The following is a 21,892-nucleotide window of genomic DNA, read 5'->3' as shown; positions in this document are numbered from 1 at the left end:
TCCACTTAGGTTTTAAATCTTGTCATAAATATAAACATATCTTCTTCTATTTGCCTGATCCCTCCAAAAAAGGGAATGACCCTAAATGAACTGCCCAGTCATGAGATTCATCCCACCATGTCTCAGTAATGGCCATCTTCTTGTCATATTGCTCTTTTCGAGCTATTATTTCAGGCTCCCCCATTAAATATGCCAGGCCTCTTACATTAGCGAGCATGTACGTAAAGTTGTTACCAGTCTGTGCTATAGTTAACTTATCTGCTGCTGCCTTTGTCCTCTGATGGATTTCAGTCTTTATCCATATTTATTATAAGTGCCTTTCCGTTTGCTAAACTCACACTCCACCTTCATGACCCACAGCTATATCCAATGGGAAAGGGGACTGCTGCACACCTATGATAAAAATAAATAAATACAAATACCGGCGCACCTGGTTCAGGATTCTCTGTGTGGTAATCCAATAAACTATGGAAATGATGGAAGAAACAGGGCACTACGGATTTTTTACTGCAAATTTATTGCCAATAGATTCGACGTGACGTTTCGGCCTCACATGGCCTTTCTCAAGAGCATATGGCATAAACTTTAAAGTCCAAAGAAACCCTTTATATAAACCCTTCCACCAGGTGTCCCACATAATTCCATTATCCCCATTTCTATCTAGTCACTACCCCCTCCCTCCTAGTTTAAAATCTCCACCAACCTTGTAATCATCCTCCCTCATAGAACAGAAGATCCCTCTTCGTTGAGGTGTAAATCCATTGTCACGGGAGACCAGGACAATTATCGCAGGGATCGCAAGTATCAGAGAGAACGGAGGAATTAAATAAAACACGTTTATTTCGGCTGGAGCAAACAGAAGCAACACAATACAAGGTTTCACACTCCCCAAACTCGGGGGTTATGGGGGGAATCCTAGCTCACTAGGTGCTGGGTGTCACTTCGGAATACTTACTCCTCGGGTCTCTGGTACTTTGATACCGATGGAATGCTTGTTGTGTTCTTTTTAGTTTAAAGTTCCCACTCGTCTACCCGACCGAGACCCTTTGTTCCCCGCAGACGCTGTCCCAGTGGACGAATTGGTGCTGGCCAAATGGAGCCGTGCTGGGTCTAAGTCCCTTAGAGCAACTCTCATTGGCAGCTTTCAAATCTGCTGCTTCCTAACCCCTCCGTTAGCCTGGGGCGGCCCTGAGCGCTCCAGCTGGTTTCCCTCCTCCCATTGGTGCAGCCGGGAAAGCCCCCGCCTGTGATTGGCTGCACGGCCACGATCCGTGCTGTGATTGGCTGCCAGCCCTCTCCATGTTGAAGATAGGCAGCAAAGGCTATGTAAGGAGACCGGCCGGTGCAGTGAGGCAGACAATGTGAAAGAGACAATCTCTGGGAGCAATCGCGCAAGCGGGCTTTTCAAAAGTGCTTCTGTATAAAAGAGCTACACACTGGTAGAGAAGCGATGGAGAAGCCCGGCCAGCGGAGCAAGCTAAAATCTGACGGAGGCACAGCTGAGCGGGAGATTCGAAAGTGCTTTGTGATGGATAGCACTGAGAGGAGGACTGAGAAGCCTGGGACAAGAAGCGGACAGGGTAAGCCTACCTGAAGCAGGCGCCCTGCACCTAGTTGAGGCTAGAGACTTCCCCCTAGAGCCCCAGTTGGTGAGTGTATATTGTATATTTTGTGTGTTTGCTGGTTTGCCAGAATAAATTCAGTTTTGTTCAATTATTGTGTCCTGTCTGATGATAGTGATCCCTGGTGGTAAAAGGTGTTACAAGTACTGGTCTCCTGACAGGTGGTACCAGGACAACCGGCGATGCCCACTGACTTTGTGACTGGGAGAGTACCCATATGGGCAACATTTCCCTGATCTCCCCATCAATACTCCACTTAACCTCTGCAGAAATCCGGTAGGCATTTTTGCGGAGGGGACAGTGTTGACCGGATGATCAGGGAGGTGGGTTCTGCCTGGATTGTCCATGAACAGAGCCGCATACCTCCCTAACAATGCTCCCGTTGAAGTGATACAATCTGGGGAGCAATCCTCACGTGCTCCACGGAGCCTCCCTGCCAGGCTTCCCCATGGAGATCAGGCAGAGCCTGGCTTGCTGCATCTCCCAGCGACAGCTTACTTATTACCATCACCGTCGGCCCACTCGAGTGATACTCTTTGAGAATGTTGATGTGATAGGTTTTCTGCCTGACTTGCTCCTCATCTAAACCTACCACATAATTTGCTCAGCCGGATGAATGTGTACAGGCTGGTTCAGGTGGCTAGGAGCTTGATCTGTTGAGTGGGCTTCGGAACAAGCACCTTCTGCCCCGGGATGAACTGTCTGCTACAGGCTTTCCTATCATACCAGCGCTTCTGCCTGGTCTGACCTGCCTGGAGGTTGGACTGTGCAAACCCCATGAGATCGCTAACCGATCCCTGACCTCCACCACATACTGCAGGACTAAGGCATCAGTTGTGGTGGTCTCCTGCTCCCATCCTTCCTGGAATAGACTGAGCTGTACATGGAACTGGTACCCATACAGAAATTAGAATGGTGGGAAGCCAGTAGACTCATGCGGCACCTCTCTGTAGACAAACAGTAGGTTCTGCAGGTGTGCTTCCCAGTGTCCCCCTTCGGCCTATACAAATGTCTGCAGCATTTGTTTCGGGGTGCCATTGAAACACTCACACAGTCCATTGGTTTGGTGAAATGGCTCCTCACAACGGAGTCTCACGTTCTCCATAGTCCAGGTACTATCCTGGGATGCCATTTTTCCATCAATCCTTGGGTCGACTAAATAGTAGGGTGGAGGCGGTCACAGCACTTGGAGTCCAGTCAAAGGATGAAGATAAAATCAGCTTTATTAGAACATGCTGTACATCGCAGATAACATACTCTGACGCGTTTCGTCTCTGTCCGAGACTTTTTCAAAGAGTAATTTGCCGTTATCACACAGGTTCCTTAAATAGGTCCCAAACAAATGTGATTGGATGTTCCAATTGTGAATATATGGAACCCAATCAGCCTGATGGGCTGATGACCTTGATGGGACCCATACAAGGAATCTGTGCGAGAAAATACAATACATGCAAATAAAATATATATAATAAAGAAAAAGATCATATATATTTTTAAACACATAACATACATTTTAAAAGAAAAAGAAAAAGGCGATCACTGCGATTTAAAGCATGATACAATGAAATAATTGAATGTTACAAATATGGAGTTTGGGATGTGAAGGGATGTGAAAAATAAAAATATATATATATACATAAAGGAATTGTATAAATTGATATATATTTCTTCAAGAGAATAATAATAAATAAAGTCATAGTGATGCTGATAATAATCATCATATAAATCTATAATTATAAGTACAATAATAGACAATACTCAATTGTGCAACAATATTGATATTAAATAGTTATATAATATTTGTTGTTGATGACTGTACTATTGGTTAAACAAATGGAACAATAAAGCATATGGAGTCAAAAAGTTATAGATATAGAGAAGGGTTGATGCACTGGAATACACCCTCCCTACCCCCACACACATGGGTATGTGATACACATTTGAGTACACAATTGCACAATTGAGTATTGTCTATTATTGTACTTATAATTATAATTATAGATTTATATGATGATTATTATCAGCATCACTATGACTTTATTTATTATTATTCTCTTGAAGAAATATATATCAATTTATACAATTCCTTTATGTATATATATATATTTTTATTTTTCACATCCCTTCACATCCCAAACTCCATATTTGTAACATTCAATTATTTCATTGTATCATGCTTTAAATCGCAGTGATCGCCTTTTTCTTTTTCTTTTTCTTTTAAAATGTATGTTATGTGTTTAAAAATATATATGATCTTTTCCTTTATTATATATATATTTTATTTGCATGTATTGTATTTTCTCGCACAGATTCCTTGTATGGGTCCCATCAAGGTCATCAGCCCATCAGGCTGATTGGGTTCCATATATTCACAATTGGAACATCCAATCACATTTGTTTGGGACCTATTTAAGGAACCTGTGTGATAACGGCAAATTACTCTTTGAAAAAGTCTCGGACAGAGACGAAACGCGTCAGAGTATGTTATCTGCGATGTACAGCATGTTCTAATAAAGCTGATTTTATCTTCATCCTTTGACTGGACTCCAAGTGCTGTGACCGCCTCCACCCTACTATTTATCTACATTTCAATCGGCTGGTGCACGCAGACTCCTCACCACGATACATCCCGACAGCGCTGACGTCACATCCCCCAACCATCGGCACGCCGGAGCGCAGTGACTGCAAGGACGCACCAGCGGCTCCTCCTCTCTGAGTGAAACAGCGTGCGCTGATTTGGAATCAGCTGGTATCCACAGGGAAGCTGGGTTGGCGCCGAAAAACACCTAGGACGCCACCGCAAGCTCCCTCGTCCAGGAAAGACGCCAGGAGAGACGTTCCAGCAGGATACACAGCTCAACGTACTCAGCAACCTCCAGAGGATACAACATACACCGGGCGGGTAAGGGCAGCAGCTAACGGCACAAGGGACACAGGAGTGCGGTGTTTCTGGATACTTCACATTCCTGGACCCAGCCCCACACTGCAAAACGGGCCCCCCGCCACGGGTGAGTTATATTATCCTCATATTATTCTTATATGACTTATCATTCATGTCAATGGTGAGGAGCCATCTTCGATACAGCGGACTATGGATTATTCCCATTAACCCCTTATATACTTGACTCTGGTAGCATCAGCTTTTGGGTTCATTCCCTTGTCTATATCTAGCTTGGGTCGACTAAGACTATTTATTTGGAGGGTCGAGTTAAGCCTTGTGCCGTGCAGAGCGCCTGCAAGTCCACGTTCTGCAGGCTGGCTAAGTGAATTGCCAACCCAGCACACACAAGGAATTACATTAATACATTACATATGTATGGGGAATAACAGGTTTTACAGGGGATACACAGAAACACACTAGTCAGCCATTTGGCTGCAATAAGATGGTCTTTTAGCTGGTAACATGGGCAAATCCTGGGATTAATCTCTAATGTGCTGGCCTGGCTGCTCCTACCATGACATCCATCCCTACTATAAAGATAGCACCTCTTAGAGAAAGACTCCCATTGCTCTGATAACCCCAAACATTCGTTCCTAAACCACTTTCTAAGCCATGCATTAACCTCCCTATACTCCAACTGCCTCCCTGGGGTATTTCTGAAAATAGCACCTTGTGGGTTCTTCCCTTAACACTTGCAGCCTAGATCCCCGAAATAATTTTTTAGGACCCTCCCTCTTTCTTTAACGTTGTCATTGGTGTGAGCAGGTACACATTGGGTCATTGCCAGCCCCTCCCAACAATTTGCCTACCCTATCTGCACTGTGCAGAGCCCAGGCACATAGGAGACAAGCTGTTTGGTTCATGCGGTCACAGCAACAGATTGCACTACCTACCATCCTAATGATTGATTCCCCTACATCCACAATCAGGTCTCTGAGTATCCTGGGTCCACACTGTGCTGGAGGAACTATTCCCCTGGCTGCTAGAGGAATCAGTCTCCCCCAGCCTTGCTAATCTTACCCTGCCACTCCCAATATTTTTACTCACTGTGCCAAATCTATTTCGATGGGTCAGCTCAGAACTGACCAGTCTCGTACTCCTGTTCCCCATGCCAACTGTTACCTAGCTGCCTACCTCTTCCTGGTCCTCTGTCATAGCTCACCCTCCGCACCACTAACCACAGCCTGGTCCTTCTCAGTGAGCAATAAACTCCTTTCAAGGTTGACAATGTCCCTTAATGTTGCAAGTTGCCTCTGCAGATCAACAATCTGATACTCCAAAGAGACCACCAGCTCACACCTCTCACAGCGGTATGCTCCTCGGAACAGCTGCTCCAAGTGCACATACATGTGGCAAGGTGTGCATTGAGTGGCATTCTCAATCCTACTCATTATGCTGCTTGCAAACTGCAAGAAGAAGAAAATATGCAACTATCCAATATCAAGTGCAACTAAAAAGTATGTTCTCTAAATCTATCTACATTGTTTCAATTCCTTTTAGTGTAAACTACATCTGGTAACAACTCAAACACAAAGAGGGGCGCTTTTCAAAACACAAACGGGCGCTTTTCACAACACAAACAGGGGCGCTTTTCAAAACACAAACAGGGGCGCTTTTCAAAACACAAACAGGGGCGCTTTTGTAGCAAATGTTATGTATTATTAATGACTTGATGTATTAAGACAAACTTTGTAATAAAATTGAAAACAAAAAACTTTGCCTGTACGAGGTTCAAGCTTGTTTGCCTGGTTTAGTGCCTTTTAATATGCCCAGACTAGATCAGTTTGATTACAAACTGTATTAGATTTATTTTAACCCACAACTATGATGCAAACTCAATAGACTATCTCGATTGAATTCTTTTTAATGAGGAAGTGAATATCTGCACTAAAACACATTTTAAAACAGTTGATGCGAAAAGCTATTTACACTCTAAAAGCAACCACCTCAAACGATAGAAAACAGACACCCGTATGGACAGCTTCTAAGATTACGTAGAAATTGTACGGAAGATCAGGATTTTAAGCAGCAGTCACTTTTATTGAAGAGAAATTTTGAAGAAAAAGGGTACAGAAGGGAAGGGAGGAATGACCAATTAAGTTCGCAATTTAAAACAGAGATGTACTTATCAATAAAGACAAACAAGGAGAAGAACCTGAGTGAGAGAGGATAGAAAAAAAGTGTTTATTCATAACAAAATATAACAAGTCGGCCAAAAACATTGAAAAAATGATTAACAAAAATTGGGGAATACTATTAAATGATCAAATTCTAAAGGAGGAATTAGCGGACAGACCAGCTGTCATTTTCAAGAAAGCTAGATCCTTGAAAAACATCATTGCGCCCGGCGCACTATGAAATAAGAAAACCAGTGTCGAGACCATGCAAAGTATGAGGGATACCTGGTCACCAGTTTGTCCGTTAGGCTGTTACAAAGGTGGAGGTAACAGGTGACTCACATGTAAACACATTAGGAACAAAGAGATTGAATTTAGATCCAGAGTCACAGAGGAAACATATAAATTAAAACATTTTATAAACTGCAATACTACCCATGTGGTTTATCTCGTACCTTGCCCCTATGGGACACAGTATGTAGGGCGCACAAACAGGATGCTTCGAGAAAGGTTTCTTGAACACAAACAGAACATTGCTAAAGGGTTCGTGGGACGTGGAGTATCCAGGCATTTTGCTCCCAAGCACAACCAGAATACAGAAGGTTTGGACCGGTTAGGAATTGAAAGCATAAATATGGGTGTCGCAAGAGGTGACAGATTCCAGAAACTGAGACAAAGAGAATCATACTGGATATTTAAACTGCAAACCATGCAACCAGAAGGCCTCAACGAGGAACTAGACTTGTTAGCATTCCAGTAGACCACTAGTCCGAACAGTTTCCAGTAACAGAAAAATACATCTCATGATGAATAAATATACCTCCATATAACTCCTCCTATCTCTCCATATAACCGCTCCTTTTAACTCCTAACTCTCCATATAACCTCTCCCTATAACTCCTCCTACCTCTCCATATAACCGCTCCCTATAACTCCTCTTATGTCTCCATATAACCGCTCCCTATAACTCATATCTCTCCATATAACCTCTCCCTATAACTCCTCCTATCTCTCCATATAACCTCTCCCTATAACTCCTCCTATCTCTCCATACAACCGCTACCTATAACTCCTCCTATCTCTCCATATAACCTCTCCCTATAACTCCTCCAATCTCTCCATATAACCTCTCCCTATAACTCCTCCTATCTCTCCATATAACCTCTCCCTATAACTCCTCCTATCTCTCCATATAACCTCTCCCTATAACTCATCCTATCTCTCCATATAACCGCTCCCTATAACTCCTCATATCTCTCCATATAACCTCTCCCTATAACTCCTCCTATCTCTCCATATAACCTCTCCCTATAACTCCTCCTATCTCTCCATATAACCGCTCCCTATAACTCCTCCTATCTCTCCATATAACCTCTCCCTATAACTCCTCCTATCTCTCCATATAACCGCTCCCTATAACTCCTCCTATCTCTCCCTATAACTCCTCCTATCTCTCCATATAACTGCTCCTATCTCTCCCTATAACTCCTCCTATCTCTCCATATAACTTCTTCCTATATCTCATCCTATCTCTCCATATCTCTCCCTATAACTCCTCCTATCTCTCCATATAACTGCTCCCTATAACTCCTCCTATCTCTCCATATAACCGCTCCCTATAACTCCTCCTATCTCTCCATATAACCTCTCCCTATAACTCCTCATCTCTCCATATAACCGCTCCCTATAACTCCTCCTATCTCTCCATATAACCTCTCCCTATAACTCCTCCTATCTCTCCATATAACCTCTCCCTATAACTCCTCCTATCTCTCATATAACCTCACTATAACTCCTCCTATCTCTCCATGTAACATCTCCCTATAACTCCTCCTATCTCTCCATATAACCTCTCCCTATAACTCCTCCTATCTCTCCATATAACCTCTCCCTATAACTCCTCCTATCTCTCCATATAACCCCTCATATCATTACACATAGCAACTTCTGAAAACTCCTACTTTTTGCTCCATAACGCCACTCTTGTAACTCCACCTGGTACTCCAAATAACCCGTGAAATACCGTGATTTGAGGTTTATGGACCAATTAAAAATATTTCATTTTTCTGCAAAAGTATTATTTTTTTTGTTAGAAGCACTGAATCTAAAAATCAGTGACCATGTTAAAAATGACTTCAATTACGCATCAATTTAACATTAAAAAAAAAACTTTAACATTAATATGTTGACATTATATGATTATATGAAAATAACACTGCTGGTTTTTTTTTCTCTCTTCTCCCTTTAGGAAAGTCCTCCAATTCCACCTTCTAGAAACATACCATGTCAGAGCTACGAAGTGCACAGAGTTAGCAAAATTCTAGCGGCTTGTACTGTACAGAACAGGAACACATATTCACCTCTGCCTCACATTGTCACTACTCACGAAGGTAAGACTGATCCCTCTGTGGCATGATCCATGCCAACACTAAACTGGGCATTGCCCCACATGGCAATACAGGTTGAGGCTGGGTACCAGGAGAAATCCCAGGTGGGCCCTTAAGGAGCATACTGGCAATGACTGGGAGGTACATTAAATATTGGGTAGAGATGTGAGACTGGCTGCATTTCCCATGGCCGACTGCATAGGCGACTGCACCTTATAAGCAGACTAAGCCGCTCTCACTGGTTCAGGGGGCCTCATTTCTCTGCCATTTCAACTCCAAATAGAAACTTGCCATCAGAACATGAAATCCTGATATTAACCTGTTGCTGTCTGACCGAACCTCCTCGTCATTGTGTCCTGCCCGCAGAGCGGAGCTTGGACGCTCTGATCTCTATTATATCAGATCTGACCCGGTCAGTAACTCCCCGGCAGCTCCCTGTCTCCCCCATTCAGTACCACACGACCTGGTGAGTTACCGAGGGGTCGCATCTGATAGAGAACAGAGTGACAGAGCCAGACACAGAGCGAGGAGACGGGGACGCGGAATATGAAGAATGAGAGCGTTCGTGTTCTGTGGGTATCTACAGTGCTTGTGTCAGGCCACATAAATTAAAAGTGACGTGTTACACAACAGCTGTATTGAAAGGTCGCCACAACTGACAACATGTACAAAGCGAAAACATGGAAGAGCAGGACGCCATGAAACTGGAGGGTCCATCAAACCTCCAATCACCAACGGGAGAATACGGGAAAGCTCGTGCACTCCTAAATAAATAAACCAAAAAAATCCAAATCTATTTGGATTCAAAATGGCTGCACAGGTTGCTCAAACTACATCAAATATATGAGTTATTTGCAAGAGCTCATAGGCCAGACATATTTCCTATAGACCAGGGTGACCACAAACAGGTTTTAAGGAAAACCCTGTGTCAGCACAAGCGGCACAATCAGTCCCTGCTTCAGCACAGGTGGCTCAATCAGAGGCTCAGTCTTTGACTGAGCCACCTGTGCTGAAGCAGGGATATCCTTAAAACCTGACCTGTTGGTGGCCTTGAGGACTGGAGTTGGCCACCCCCTGCAACAAACGCGAGGCAGACTCATCAGGGGGAAAAGAAGCCTCCTAACCAGATCTGGGGATCCAGGCTAGTCCTTGAATGTGGACGTCCATTACAAGAAATGAGGGTTTCGGATCCACACTGTGATCCTGCTTCAGAACTATGATGCAAGGAAATGTACGGAGACCAGTGCTCACACTTATATAATCACATCGCCCTCCTCCCTTTCAGAGACAGTGTAACACACAAGCAGGGGCTCAGGACTAGTCTCCCCCTGGGAGGTGTCCACTCCCCCCCCTCCCCTGGCGGCCCACTCTTTTTCTCTCTTCCGCATTCTCTAACACTTCCCATTTCTCTCTTCCCCTTCCTTTCTAACACTTTCTCTCACCCCTTCCTCTTTGTTCCTCCAGCTCTCATCCCACCTCACTCCCCACCCTCTTACTCCATCCACTTCACTCCCCTCTTACTCTTTTCCTCCACTTATCACTCTCCGCCATAGCCCCCCTTACTCTCTCTCCCTCTCTTACTCTTTCCCCCCTCTTGCCCCACTCACTCCCTCCCTCCTCTTCCCTGGGCCCTACCTGTGGAGCAGGCGTGAGGGGCCCAACACCCGATATGGGAAGTTGGGCCGACCTCCCGACAGTGCCTACCTTCTGGGTTCAAATCGCCGGGACCCCCTCCGCCACATGTCCCTGCGCTCCCTCCCATTGGCAGCACTGCACAAGTCCCTGATATGACATCACATATTTGTGGTAGTCTGACCACATAAGGGTAAACACTGGTCTCTTTACATCTCATTGCATCATAGTTCTGAAGAAGGGTCGAAGTATGTGTCCGATACGCATCGTTTGTGAGGGACTCCCACAATAACTGCTACCATACATCTTCTGGTCTGATACCGGAGCTTCTCTTCCCTTTGGTAATTCTGCTTGCATCCATATGGAAAAGATGTCCTGTGTTAAAAACTGATTCAATTGAGATTTTATGCACTTTCTGGAACCTGTGTAGCCATTTTGGATTAAAATAGGTGTTTTTTTTTCTTTCTTCACTATATCTATTTAGGTGTGCGAAAGCGTTAATGTATTCTCTCTATAGGTTTGTCTACATATGTATGTGTGCCTATGCATGTATGTTTGTATGAGCGAGCGTGCACGTCTGTGCTTATGTCTGTGCGCCTATGTTTGTCTCTTCCATAACCCTAAAGTTAAAGGAGCTAGTAGGCTTTTAGCCAATTTGAGAGATCAAAGAAGCTACTGGGAGAAAAAAAAATGAAACATTTGCTGAAATAACGGGGATACAAAGTAACGGAGGGCGTAGGTGCTCACCTAAACCGACAAGAATAAGCTGGGTGCTCAGTCCTGGCAGAAACGGCAGCTGCCAATATCTACACCAGTAGTTTTTTTGGTTAAGGAAGCCTATAATTATATTGTGAAATTCTGAGGAACCCCAAACCTCTCTAATAGCGCGTCTGAGATCAGATGCATTGTAAGGTAAGGAACCCCAACCCTCTCTAATAGCGTGTCTGAGATCAGATGCATTGTAAGGTAAGGAACCCCAACCCTCTCTAATAGCGCGTCTGAGATCAGATGCATTGTAAGGAACCCCAACCCTCTCTATTAGCGCGTCTGATATCAGATGCATTGTAAGGTAAGGAACCCCAACCCTCTCTAATAGCGTGTCTGAGATCAAATGCATTGTAAGGAACCCCAACCCTCTCTAATAGCGCGTCTGAGATCAGATGCATTGTAAGGAACCCCAACCATCTCTAATAGCGCGTCGTAGATCAGATGCATTGTAAGGAACCCCAACCCTCTAATAGCGCGTCTGGGATCAGATGCATTGTAAGGAACCCCAACCCTCTCTAATAGCGCGTCTGGGATCAGATGCATTGTAAGGAACCCCAACCCTCTCTAATAGCGCGCCTGAGATCAGATGCATTGTAAGGAACCCCAACCCTCTCTAATAGCGCGTCTGGGATCAGATGCATTGTAAGGAACCCCAACCCTCTCTAATAGCGTGTCTGAGATCAGATGCATTGTAAGGAACCCCAACCCTCTCTAATAGCGCATCTGAGATCAGATGCATTGTAAGGAACCCCAACCCTCTCTAATAGCGTGTCTGAGATCAGATGCATTGTAAGGAACCCCAACCCTCTCTAATAGCGCGTCTGAGATCAGATGCAATGTAAGGAACCCCAACCCGCTCTAATAGCGCGTCTGAGATCAGATGCATTGTAAGGAACCCCATCCCTCTCTAATAGCGCGTCTGAGATCACATACATTGTAAATTCTTCTGTATTTGGTATAATTTTCAAATTACCTGAAAATTGTAGGGAATACCTGCTGAAAAAAACTGATCTACACACTTCACAAGAGGAGGGTGTTTCAACACCTGAAGGTGGTGTTGTAAATACAATGAAACGTTGAAAACGTAGAATCAATTTGTTGTTGTAAAGTCTGGTGTGCTTCCTCTCTTCTGAAGAGCATAACACACACACGCACTAGGGTGATGGCTCGTTGTGTAGTGAGCGATTGGGGTTGGCCCCCTCCCCCACTCCCCAATTTTTCTGCTCTGTGTGTGTAGGTGTGTGTGTTTGTATTGGAGTCAGTCTGCTCTGTGTGTTTGTATTGGAGTCAGTCTGCTCTGTGTGTGTAGGTGTGTGTTTGTATTGGAGTCAGTCTGCTCTGTGTGTTTGTATTGGAGTCAGTCTGCTCTGTGTGTTTGTATTGGAGTCAGTCTGCTCTGTGTGTGTAGGTGTGTGTGTTTGAATTGGAGTCAGTCTGCTCTGTGTGTGTAGGTGTGTGTGTTTGTATTGGAGTCAGTCTGCTCTGTGTGTTTGTATTGGAGTCAGTCTGCTCTGTGTGTGTAGGTGTGTGTGTTTGTATTGGAGTCAGTCTGCTCTGTGTGTGTGTTTGTATTGGAGTCAGTCTGCTCTGTGTGTTTGTATTGGAGTCAGTCTGCTCTGTGTGTGTAGGTGTGTGTGTTTGTATTGGAGTCAGTCTGCTCTGTGTGTGTGTTTGTATCGGAGTCAGTCTGCTCTTTGCGTGTAGGTGTGTGTGTTTGTATCGGAGTCAGTCTGCTCTTTGCGTGTAGGTGTGTGTGTTTGTATCGGAGTCAGTCTGCTCTTTGCGTAGGGGTGTGTGTCAGTCAATCTGCTGACTTAGCTACACACCTTCCCTGATGCACACTGCCTGCTCTGATTACCAGTATATGTAGGTATGCATGACGGTATATATTTATGAGTGTGGATTAGAAAATGCAATAAATTAAATTAAAAGCCACAAAACACATCTGCAATTTTACTAATTGTTTTAGAAAAGAAGAAAAATGAAACTTTGCAAGTTCAGGCCTAAAATCCTAACTACGAAAAACTGCAGGAGGGCAGAACGCAGCAAACATGGCATATCGCAGTGATCAGGGCCAAGTTACACATTCCAACAGCAGCCATCTTTATTAAGCCCTGCAGAAATAGTTTTTACATAAATATTCCTCTAGGCCAGAAAACTATTCAATTCATTTACATTTGAGTAATTACAAATTCGCTTTCCCAACAGACAGTGATAGTGAGGCGGATTATGAATTGGTCGTATGATAAATTAAAGCTGACGGATAAAACAACGTACTGATGAATCAGAGGTGAGTTTGAAAATGCTCAAACACAAAGGCCTAGATTCACTAAAGGGCAATACGCTTTAACATGCCTTTACTCCAACTCATTTTAAATGGTAGTGAAGGCGTGTTAAAGCGTAGCATCCTTTTGTAATCTGGGCCTGAGTTCTTTACTGGCTCCCTATAAAATGATTTATCACCTACAGATGTCTCCTTCCCACCTTCAAGGCCCTACACTCCACTGCCCCTCTGTATTGCAGATTTGATTTCTCTCTAAATACCCCCTGCTCGTCTCCTGTGCTCTGCTCTTGATGGTCTTCTTTCCACCCCTTTCACCTCTACAGCGCTCTCGCTTAATACCTCCTTTGCTGCCCTCTACCAGTGAAAACACCCTCAGGCCGCGGACATGGTAATACCAGCCGCGCTCCTCAGCGCTCGTGCTCAGCCCCGCCTGTTCAAGCAGGAGCTTTTTTGCGTCCTGTAAGGCAAAAAAGCGAGCACACTTGGGAGGCGGGGCTAGTCCCTTGTTGCCATTGGCCCTCCGCTCCTGTAAGCGCGAAAACAAATTAATCTGTCGGCTGCAATTCAGCACGCCTCCGCAAGCGCCTGCTAAAGCCACACACATACCAGATGCAGGAGGTAAGTGTGCTGGCTCAGCACGGAATTTTTTACCATGACCAAGGCTTTAGGCTACGGCCCCGCTGCCTGCGCTGCACGCACGTCTGCGAGGCAGGAGGCGCGTGCAGCCGAGTCCCCCTGTCTGCAGCTCACTGCAGAGGGAAAGACAGGGGGGGGCCTGACGGGGGAATGACAGGGGCGTGGCCGTGACGTCACCCAGCAGGTTCGACCTTATTGGCTGAACCGCCAGGGGGCGTGGCCTAGCACTCAGTCGCGACTCCTGATCTCAATTTTCTTGAGAGCAGGAGTTTGTCGGCGCAGCGGGCCCGGCCCCATTGTGGGGCGGCTCTTGTCCCTGCAGCGTCCGCCACAGCGGGCGCTGCAGTAGCCAGCGGGGACATGGCCTAACCCTCAGCGTACGCCCGGCAACTTCTCCGCCCACCTTCAAATCAAACCTAAAACCACCTTCTCAATGAAGCATTTCAACAGACTGGGCTCATGGCCACTACACCTCACTCACAGGAGTCACATACCCACCATCAAGGCCAGGCACTGCTACCTACTGCACTTCCTCCTTCGCCTACTGTCTGTCTTACAACATGCCGCTCAGATTGTAAACTCTACACAACAGGGATTTCCTTTCCTGTATATTCTATGCACTTTTTGTATTAGAATTCAGTGTGTTCCAAGGGCCACTTTGTAAAGTGCTATAAAAAAAAAAAAGTAAATTACATGCTACATGGAAAATCAGATTGTTGAAGGTACAATTAATATTAAGCTAAACACGTGATATGAAAGAGTACAATTTTTTTTACCATAAAAATCCCCAAATTTACTGACAATTTTGGTTGCACGAATTAGCCTCTATATCACTCTGTAACTACCATTTAGTCTCTCAGAATTCTCTGCTTGTCTCATTCTGTTTCATGGCTTCTCCTTCCAAAGTGAGGGCAGGGATAATCAGACTGACATCATTTGCTTCCACTTAATCTAACTAGAACGCTTTTCCAAAGGGACCTTCTCTCACTTAGAGAGGTCTGAGGCAGGCGTTGCCAACTCCAGTCCTTAAGGGCCACCAACAGGTCAGGTTTTCAGGATATCCCTGCTTGAACACAGGTGGGTGTGTCATTGACTGAGCCACCTGTTCTGAAGCAGGGATAGCCTTAAAATGTGACCTGTTGGTGGCCCTTGAGCACTGGAGTTAGCCACCCCTGGTCTACTGAAGCAATTTTATAACAAAGACGATTGAGTTCAATTTGTACAAACGTGTGTGTGTATATACATATATATATATATATATATTTTAAAGCAGAAACATGATGCTGCTGAGGTTTCCAAAGCCGCTACCAAAAATGGTTTCATTTTACTTGTTGATCTTCTGGTCACAAAGTAGCTGTATTTCTCTGTGTGTATGTATGTGTTGAAGGTTTTCAGGATCCATGTGCCAAAGATTCATACAGTACTTTATTTGATGGTTTCACGTTTCCTGATTTTGTTTTTTGTATTTTTATTTTCTAGGCCGCTTCACACAGGACTATAGAACCTCTCTTCCCTGCAGCCCGTCTGAAGCCTGTTCTTCCTCTTTAGAATCTTTTTTAATAAACGCCTTTCTGCAAAACGTACCAAAGCAAAAATTAAATCCACAGCTAGAAATTGAGATTTTAAAATGTTTGCCATTTTAGATTTGTCACAAGGCATTTCTTACAAATCTCCCTGTAACGAACACATTTAAGATAATTTTTACAGGGTATTACACACTGATCTGTCAGACGTTGGAAACCGCAGAAGGATTGAAGATTTGTTTTTCAACAAAAATATCTATTGTCTCCCGAGGAACACTGAATTTAGCAAACCCTCTTGCTGCAGCCAGTTGGTCTGTAAGATGCTGTAGCAGTGCAGAGATATCTGCTTCGCGGTTTTAATAAGTTTGCACTTTTGATGCAACATCCTGTTGCAGGTTTGCAATTTAAAAAAAAAGCTTTCAGCCCTGTTACATTTTTTCCAACCACTTGTAACAGTTGTTTGAAGATCATACATATAACTTTTGCCTATTTTAAGAAATACAGTATCATGGTGTACAAAATTAGATGGTTTTTGTCAAGCGCAAGTTAGACAGTTGCGCGCAAACAAGGTCACGAGACCTGGTTATCAGGTTGGCTATTTAAATTAAGACTATTGCCATTAATATATATATATATATATATATATATATATATATATATATATATATATATATATATATATATATCTTATACTATATTAGTGAAAGCACTGTATGCCAGCCTGCCTGCCTGCTGGATGTCCGGTGTCCCTAGGGGAAATCTCATTGGTCCCTTGGGCCGCCCCCGCACACCTCTCATTGGCCTGAGGCGGAGTGACGGCCCAAAGGACACACAGGGACACAAACACAGGGACACAAACACAGGGACACAAACACAGGGACACAAACACAGGGACACAAACACAGGGACACACACACACACACACACACACACGGACACACACACGGACACACACACGGACACACACACGGACACACACACACGGACACACACAGGGACACACACACACTCACACACACACACACACACAGGGACACACACACAGGGACACACACACACACACAGTAGGGGGGGGGGTGTACATTAGCAGCATTTAACCCGGGGGGGGGGGGGGGCTCACATACCCGCCGGAGCCTCCGCCTCTTCCTCCCCGAAATCAGCCTCCAAACCCGCGCGCACCTCCTCCTCTCCCCGTGTCTGGCCGCGCTTTCAACCCCCCCCCCCCGGCGCCGCTACAGTCAGCGGAGGAGCGAGTGCCCGGGACACAGCGGGGGAGCGGCCACAACAAGCTGCCTCCCGCCTCAGATACACGTGGGAGCGGCCGGACGGGTGAGTGAGCGGCCTTCACCCACCCCTCACCCCCCTTCAAATCACCTCCCCTCCACCCCCCCCCCCCCCCCCGGCGCCGCTACAGTCAGCGGAGCGAGCGAGCGCCCGGGACACAGCGGGGGAGCGGCCACAACAAGCTGCCTCCCGCCTCAGATACACGTGGGAGCGGCCGGACGGGTGAGGGAGCGGCCGGACGGGTGAGGGAGCGGCCTTCACCTCCCCTCACCCCCCTTCACCTCCCCTCACCCCCCTTCACCTCACCTCCCCTCACCCACCCCTCACCTCCCCTCACTCCACTTCCCTTCCACCTCCCTCCACCCCCCCTTCACCTCCCCTCCACCCCCCCTTCACCTCCCCTCCACCCCCCTTCACCTCCCCTTCACCCCCCCCCCACCTCCCCTCCACCCCCCTTCACCTCCCCTTCACCCCCCCCACCTCCCCTTCACCCCCCCCCCCCCCACCTCCCCTTCACTCCCCCCACCTCCCCTTCACCCCCCAACTCCCCTTCACCCCCCCACCTCCCCTCCACCCCCCCCACCTCCCCTCCACCCCCCCCCACCTCCCCTCCACCACCCCCTTCACCTCCCCTCCACCCCCCCTTCACCTCCCCTCCACCTCCCCTCCACCCCCCCCCCCCTTCACCTCCCCTCCACCCCCCCCCCTCACCTCCCCTCCACCCCCCCCCCCCTTCACCTCCCCTCCACCCCCCCCTTCACCTCCCCTCCACCCCCCCCCTTCACCTCCCCTCCACCCCCCCCTTCACCTCCCCTCCACCCCCACCCTTCACCGCCCCTCCACCCCCCCCTTCACCTCCCCTCCACCCCCCCCTTCACCTCCCCTTCACCTCCCCTCCACCCCCACCTTCACCCCCCCTTCACCTTCCCTTCACTCCCCCCTTACAACCTCCCACCACCTCCTCACCACCTCCACCCCCCTTCCCACCTCCCCCACCCCCCTTACCAACTCCCCACCACCTCCCCCCCCTTCCCACCACCTCCCCCCCACCCCCCCCCTTCCCACCACCTCCGCCCCACCCCCCCCCTTCCCACCACCTCCCCCCCACCTCCCCTTCCCCCCCACCTCCCCTTCCCCCCCACCCCCCTCCTTCCCACCACCTCCCCCCTTCCCTGAGGCGGAGTCACGGGCCAAAGGACACACAGGGACACAGACACACACACACACACGTAGACACACACACACACACAGACGTAGACACACACACACGTATACACACACACACACACGTATACACACACACCCACACGTATACACACACACACGTATACACAAACACACACACGTAGACACAAACACACACACGTATACACAAACACACACACGTAGACACACACGTAGACACACACGTACACACACACACACACACACACACACACGTAGACACACACACACGTACACGTAGACACACACACACACGTACACGTAGACACACACACATGTACACGTAGACACACACACACATGTACACGTAGACACGTACACACACACACACACACACACACACATGTACACGTAGACACGTACACACACACACATGTACACGTATACTCACACACATGTACACGTACACACACACATGGAGACATACACACACACACATGGAGACATACACACACACACATGGAGACATACACACACACACATGTACACATACACACACACGTATACACTCACACACGTATACACACAGGTATACATACACATAATGTATACACACACACACATGTATACACACACATGTATACACACACACACATGTATACACACACACACACACACACACACATGTATACAAACACACATGTGTATACACACACATGTGTATACACACACACGTATACACAAACACACACACGTAGACACAAACACACACACGTAGACACAAACACACACACTTAGACACACACACACGTAGACACACACGTACACACACACACACGTACACACACGCACGTAGACACACACACGTACACGTAGACACACACACATGTACACGTAGACACACACACATGTACACGTAGACACGTACACACACACACACACATGTACACGTACACACACACACACATGTACACGTAGACACGTACACACACACACATGTACACGTATACTCACACACATGTACACGTACACACACACATGGAGACATACACACACACACATGGAGACATACACACACACACATGTACACACACACACACACACACGTATACACTCACACACGTATACACACAGGAATACATACACATAATGTATACACACACACACATGTATACACACACATGTATACACACACACACATGTATACACACACACACATGTGTATACACACACACATGTGTATACACACACACATGTGTACACACACACATGTGTATACACACACACATGTGTACACACACACATGTGTATACACACACGTATATACACACACATGTATACACACACACACATGTATACACACATACACATGTATACACACACACACATGTATACACACACACACGTATACACACACACACACACGTGTATACACACACATGTGTACACACACACAAATGTACACACACACACACACACACACACACACACACATACAATGTATACACACAAACATGTATACACACACACAAACATGTATACACGTGTATACACACATGTGTATACACACACGTATACACACACACAATATATACATACACACAATGTATACACACACACACGTGTATACACACACACACACGTGTATACACACACACACACACACGTGTATACACACACACGTGTATACACACACATACGTGTATACACACACATACGTGTATACACACACATACGTGTATACACACACATACGTGTATACACACACATACGTGTATACACACACACGTGTATACACACACACACACACGTACACATACACACACACGTACACATACACATACACACACACGTACACATACACATACACACACACGTACACGTACACATACACATACACACACACGTACACATACACACACACGTACACATACACACACACGTACACATACACACACACGTACACATACACACACACGTACACATACACACACACGTACACATACACACACACACACATGTATACACACACACACATACAATGTATACACACAAACATGTATACACACACACACACCCCAGCACCACCACATCAGCACACCGGTATCCCATGCCCCCCCAGCACACTGGCATTCTCGGCTCCCCACCATTCCCAGCCCCCATCAACACCATCAGCACCCACACATCGCCACCTTTGCACCTCCCCCATCGGCACACCCACATCCGCACCCCCACATCAGCACCAAACCCTCCCAAATCAGCACACCAATACAATCACCATCAGTACAGCCACAGCAGCACTACCACCGCACATGGGCCGCGTGGACCACTCCCCACCCAAATGCCACACCCACACCACAAACATCCCGGGCAACGCCGGGGCTCTCAGCTAGTATATATATATTTTATATAAGTGCTTACAATTTCTATTTTATTTTAAAGCAACACTCCTGGTGGATTTCAGTCATCGGGGTGAAACAAAAATAGGAAGTTAGTCCAAACATATTTTTTTTCCTTTTTGTGTACTTAAGTGATATTTTAATTTCTGAGGCTCAAATGCAAACTGCAATATTAAATACTTGGTTATTTGGTTAACCCTTTGGCCAAAGCGTCATAAGCCTGCATACCAACGTCAAGGTATAACCAAATTAATGCAGGTCCTACACTACACTGTGAACCCTTCCTTTTACCTTTGTAATAGGGGAAGAAGCATTCTAGGTCTTGTTCCTGCAGCAAATGAAATGACCTCCCAAGTTAACTAACCAAGTATTTATTATTATTATTGAAGTATTTTACTTTATACTTTTCATCATATATATTTTGTCAATGGGATGTAGCATTGGGCACCCCCTGTCTCTTGTTGTATGCAATTGCCACGCTCAGTAGCTCTGTGGTTGACATAAATATATATTCATCATGTGGTGGGTGTGGGAGTTTGAGCTAGCTGGGAATATGTGTGTTAATCAAATGCAAACTGACAGCTTATATTTCCAAAAGTGCTTTGCTTAAGAATAAAATTGGCAGGGCGTGCCTTTCATTATTGTAACAGGATTGGGTAAAGGAAAATGCAAGATATTCGGATAATATTTTTTTTTTTAAATCCTGTTAGTCACCTTTCAATAAACACATTTGCTGAATGTTACATTGTTCTATGATTTTAGGCAAATAAAAAGAAAATCAAGAACCAAACAATGTGCGATGGCGACTCCGGCATTATCCCGCAATTCCCCCTCCAACTGCAGTGAACGTGGCAACCGGACACTACACGGCCTCTGAGTAGCGTCATGACATTAGGTCGCGTCTGGTTGCCATGGCAACGCCGCCTCATTTGACGCCAAGCCGCCATATTCGCTGCCGTTTGAGTGAGAATTGCAGCAGGAGGCCGGGAGATACCGCCCCACCACGCCATCAAGTAAGGATTTTTTCTTCTTCTCCGGGGTTGCCTTCAGTAGAAGGTGGCAACCCTGGGTCTGAGCCCCGCAGGCGCTGTTTTGGTGTGCCAGTTTGAATTCCCCGCTTTCCATGCAGTCTTGG

At 46.2% G+C, this 21,892-nt stretch overlaps 1 protein-coding gene across 4 annotated transcripts in view; it reads left to right on the top strand.

Annotated features, from left to right (window-relative positions):
* The window catches only part of THEMIS2 (thymocyte selection associated family member 2), a 29,390-nt gene extending 12,859 nt beyond the window's left edge, over window positions 1-16,531 (top strand). For 2 of the 4 annotated variants that reach the window (XM_075603778.1, XM_075603779.1), the window contains exons 5-7: window positions 8,929-9,070; window positions 13,676-13,757; window positions 15,867-16,531. In XM_075603778.1, the coding sequence (XP_075459893.1) occupies window positions 8,929-9,070; window positions 13,676-13,713 (180 nt within the window). In that variant the 3' untranslated portion in view covers window positions 13,714-13,757; window positions 15,867-16,531. Of the gene's footprint in view, window positions 1-8,928; window positions 9,071-13,675; window positions 13,758-15,866 lie in introns of those variants that run through there. The other 2 variants (XR_012802117.1, XR_012802116.1) reach the window with 2 other exon arrangements.
* The last annotated feature ends 5,361 nt before the right edge of the window (window positions 16,532-21,892 follow it).

This window comes from Ascaphus truei, chromosome 6 (assembly GCF_040206685.1).
Source record: "Ascaphus truei isolate aAscTru1 chromosome 6, aAscTru1.hap1, whole genome shotgun sequence".
NCBI lineage: Eukaryota > Metazoa > Chordata > Amphibia > Anura > Ascaphidae > Ascaphus > Ascaphus truei.
Note: the sequence above shows the minus strand (reverse complement) of the source record. Positions and strands in the feature narration are given on the sequence as shown.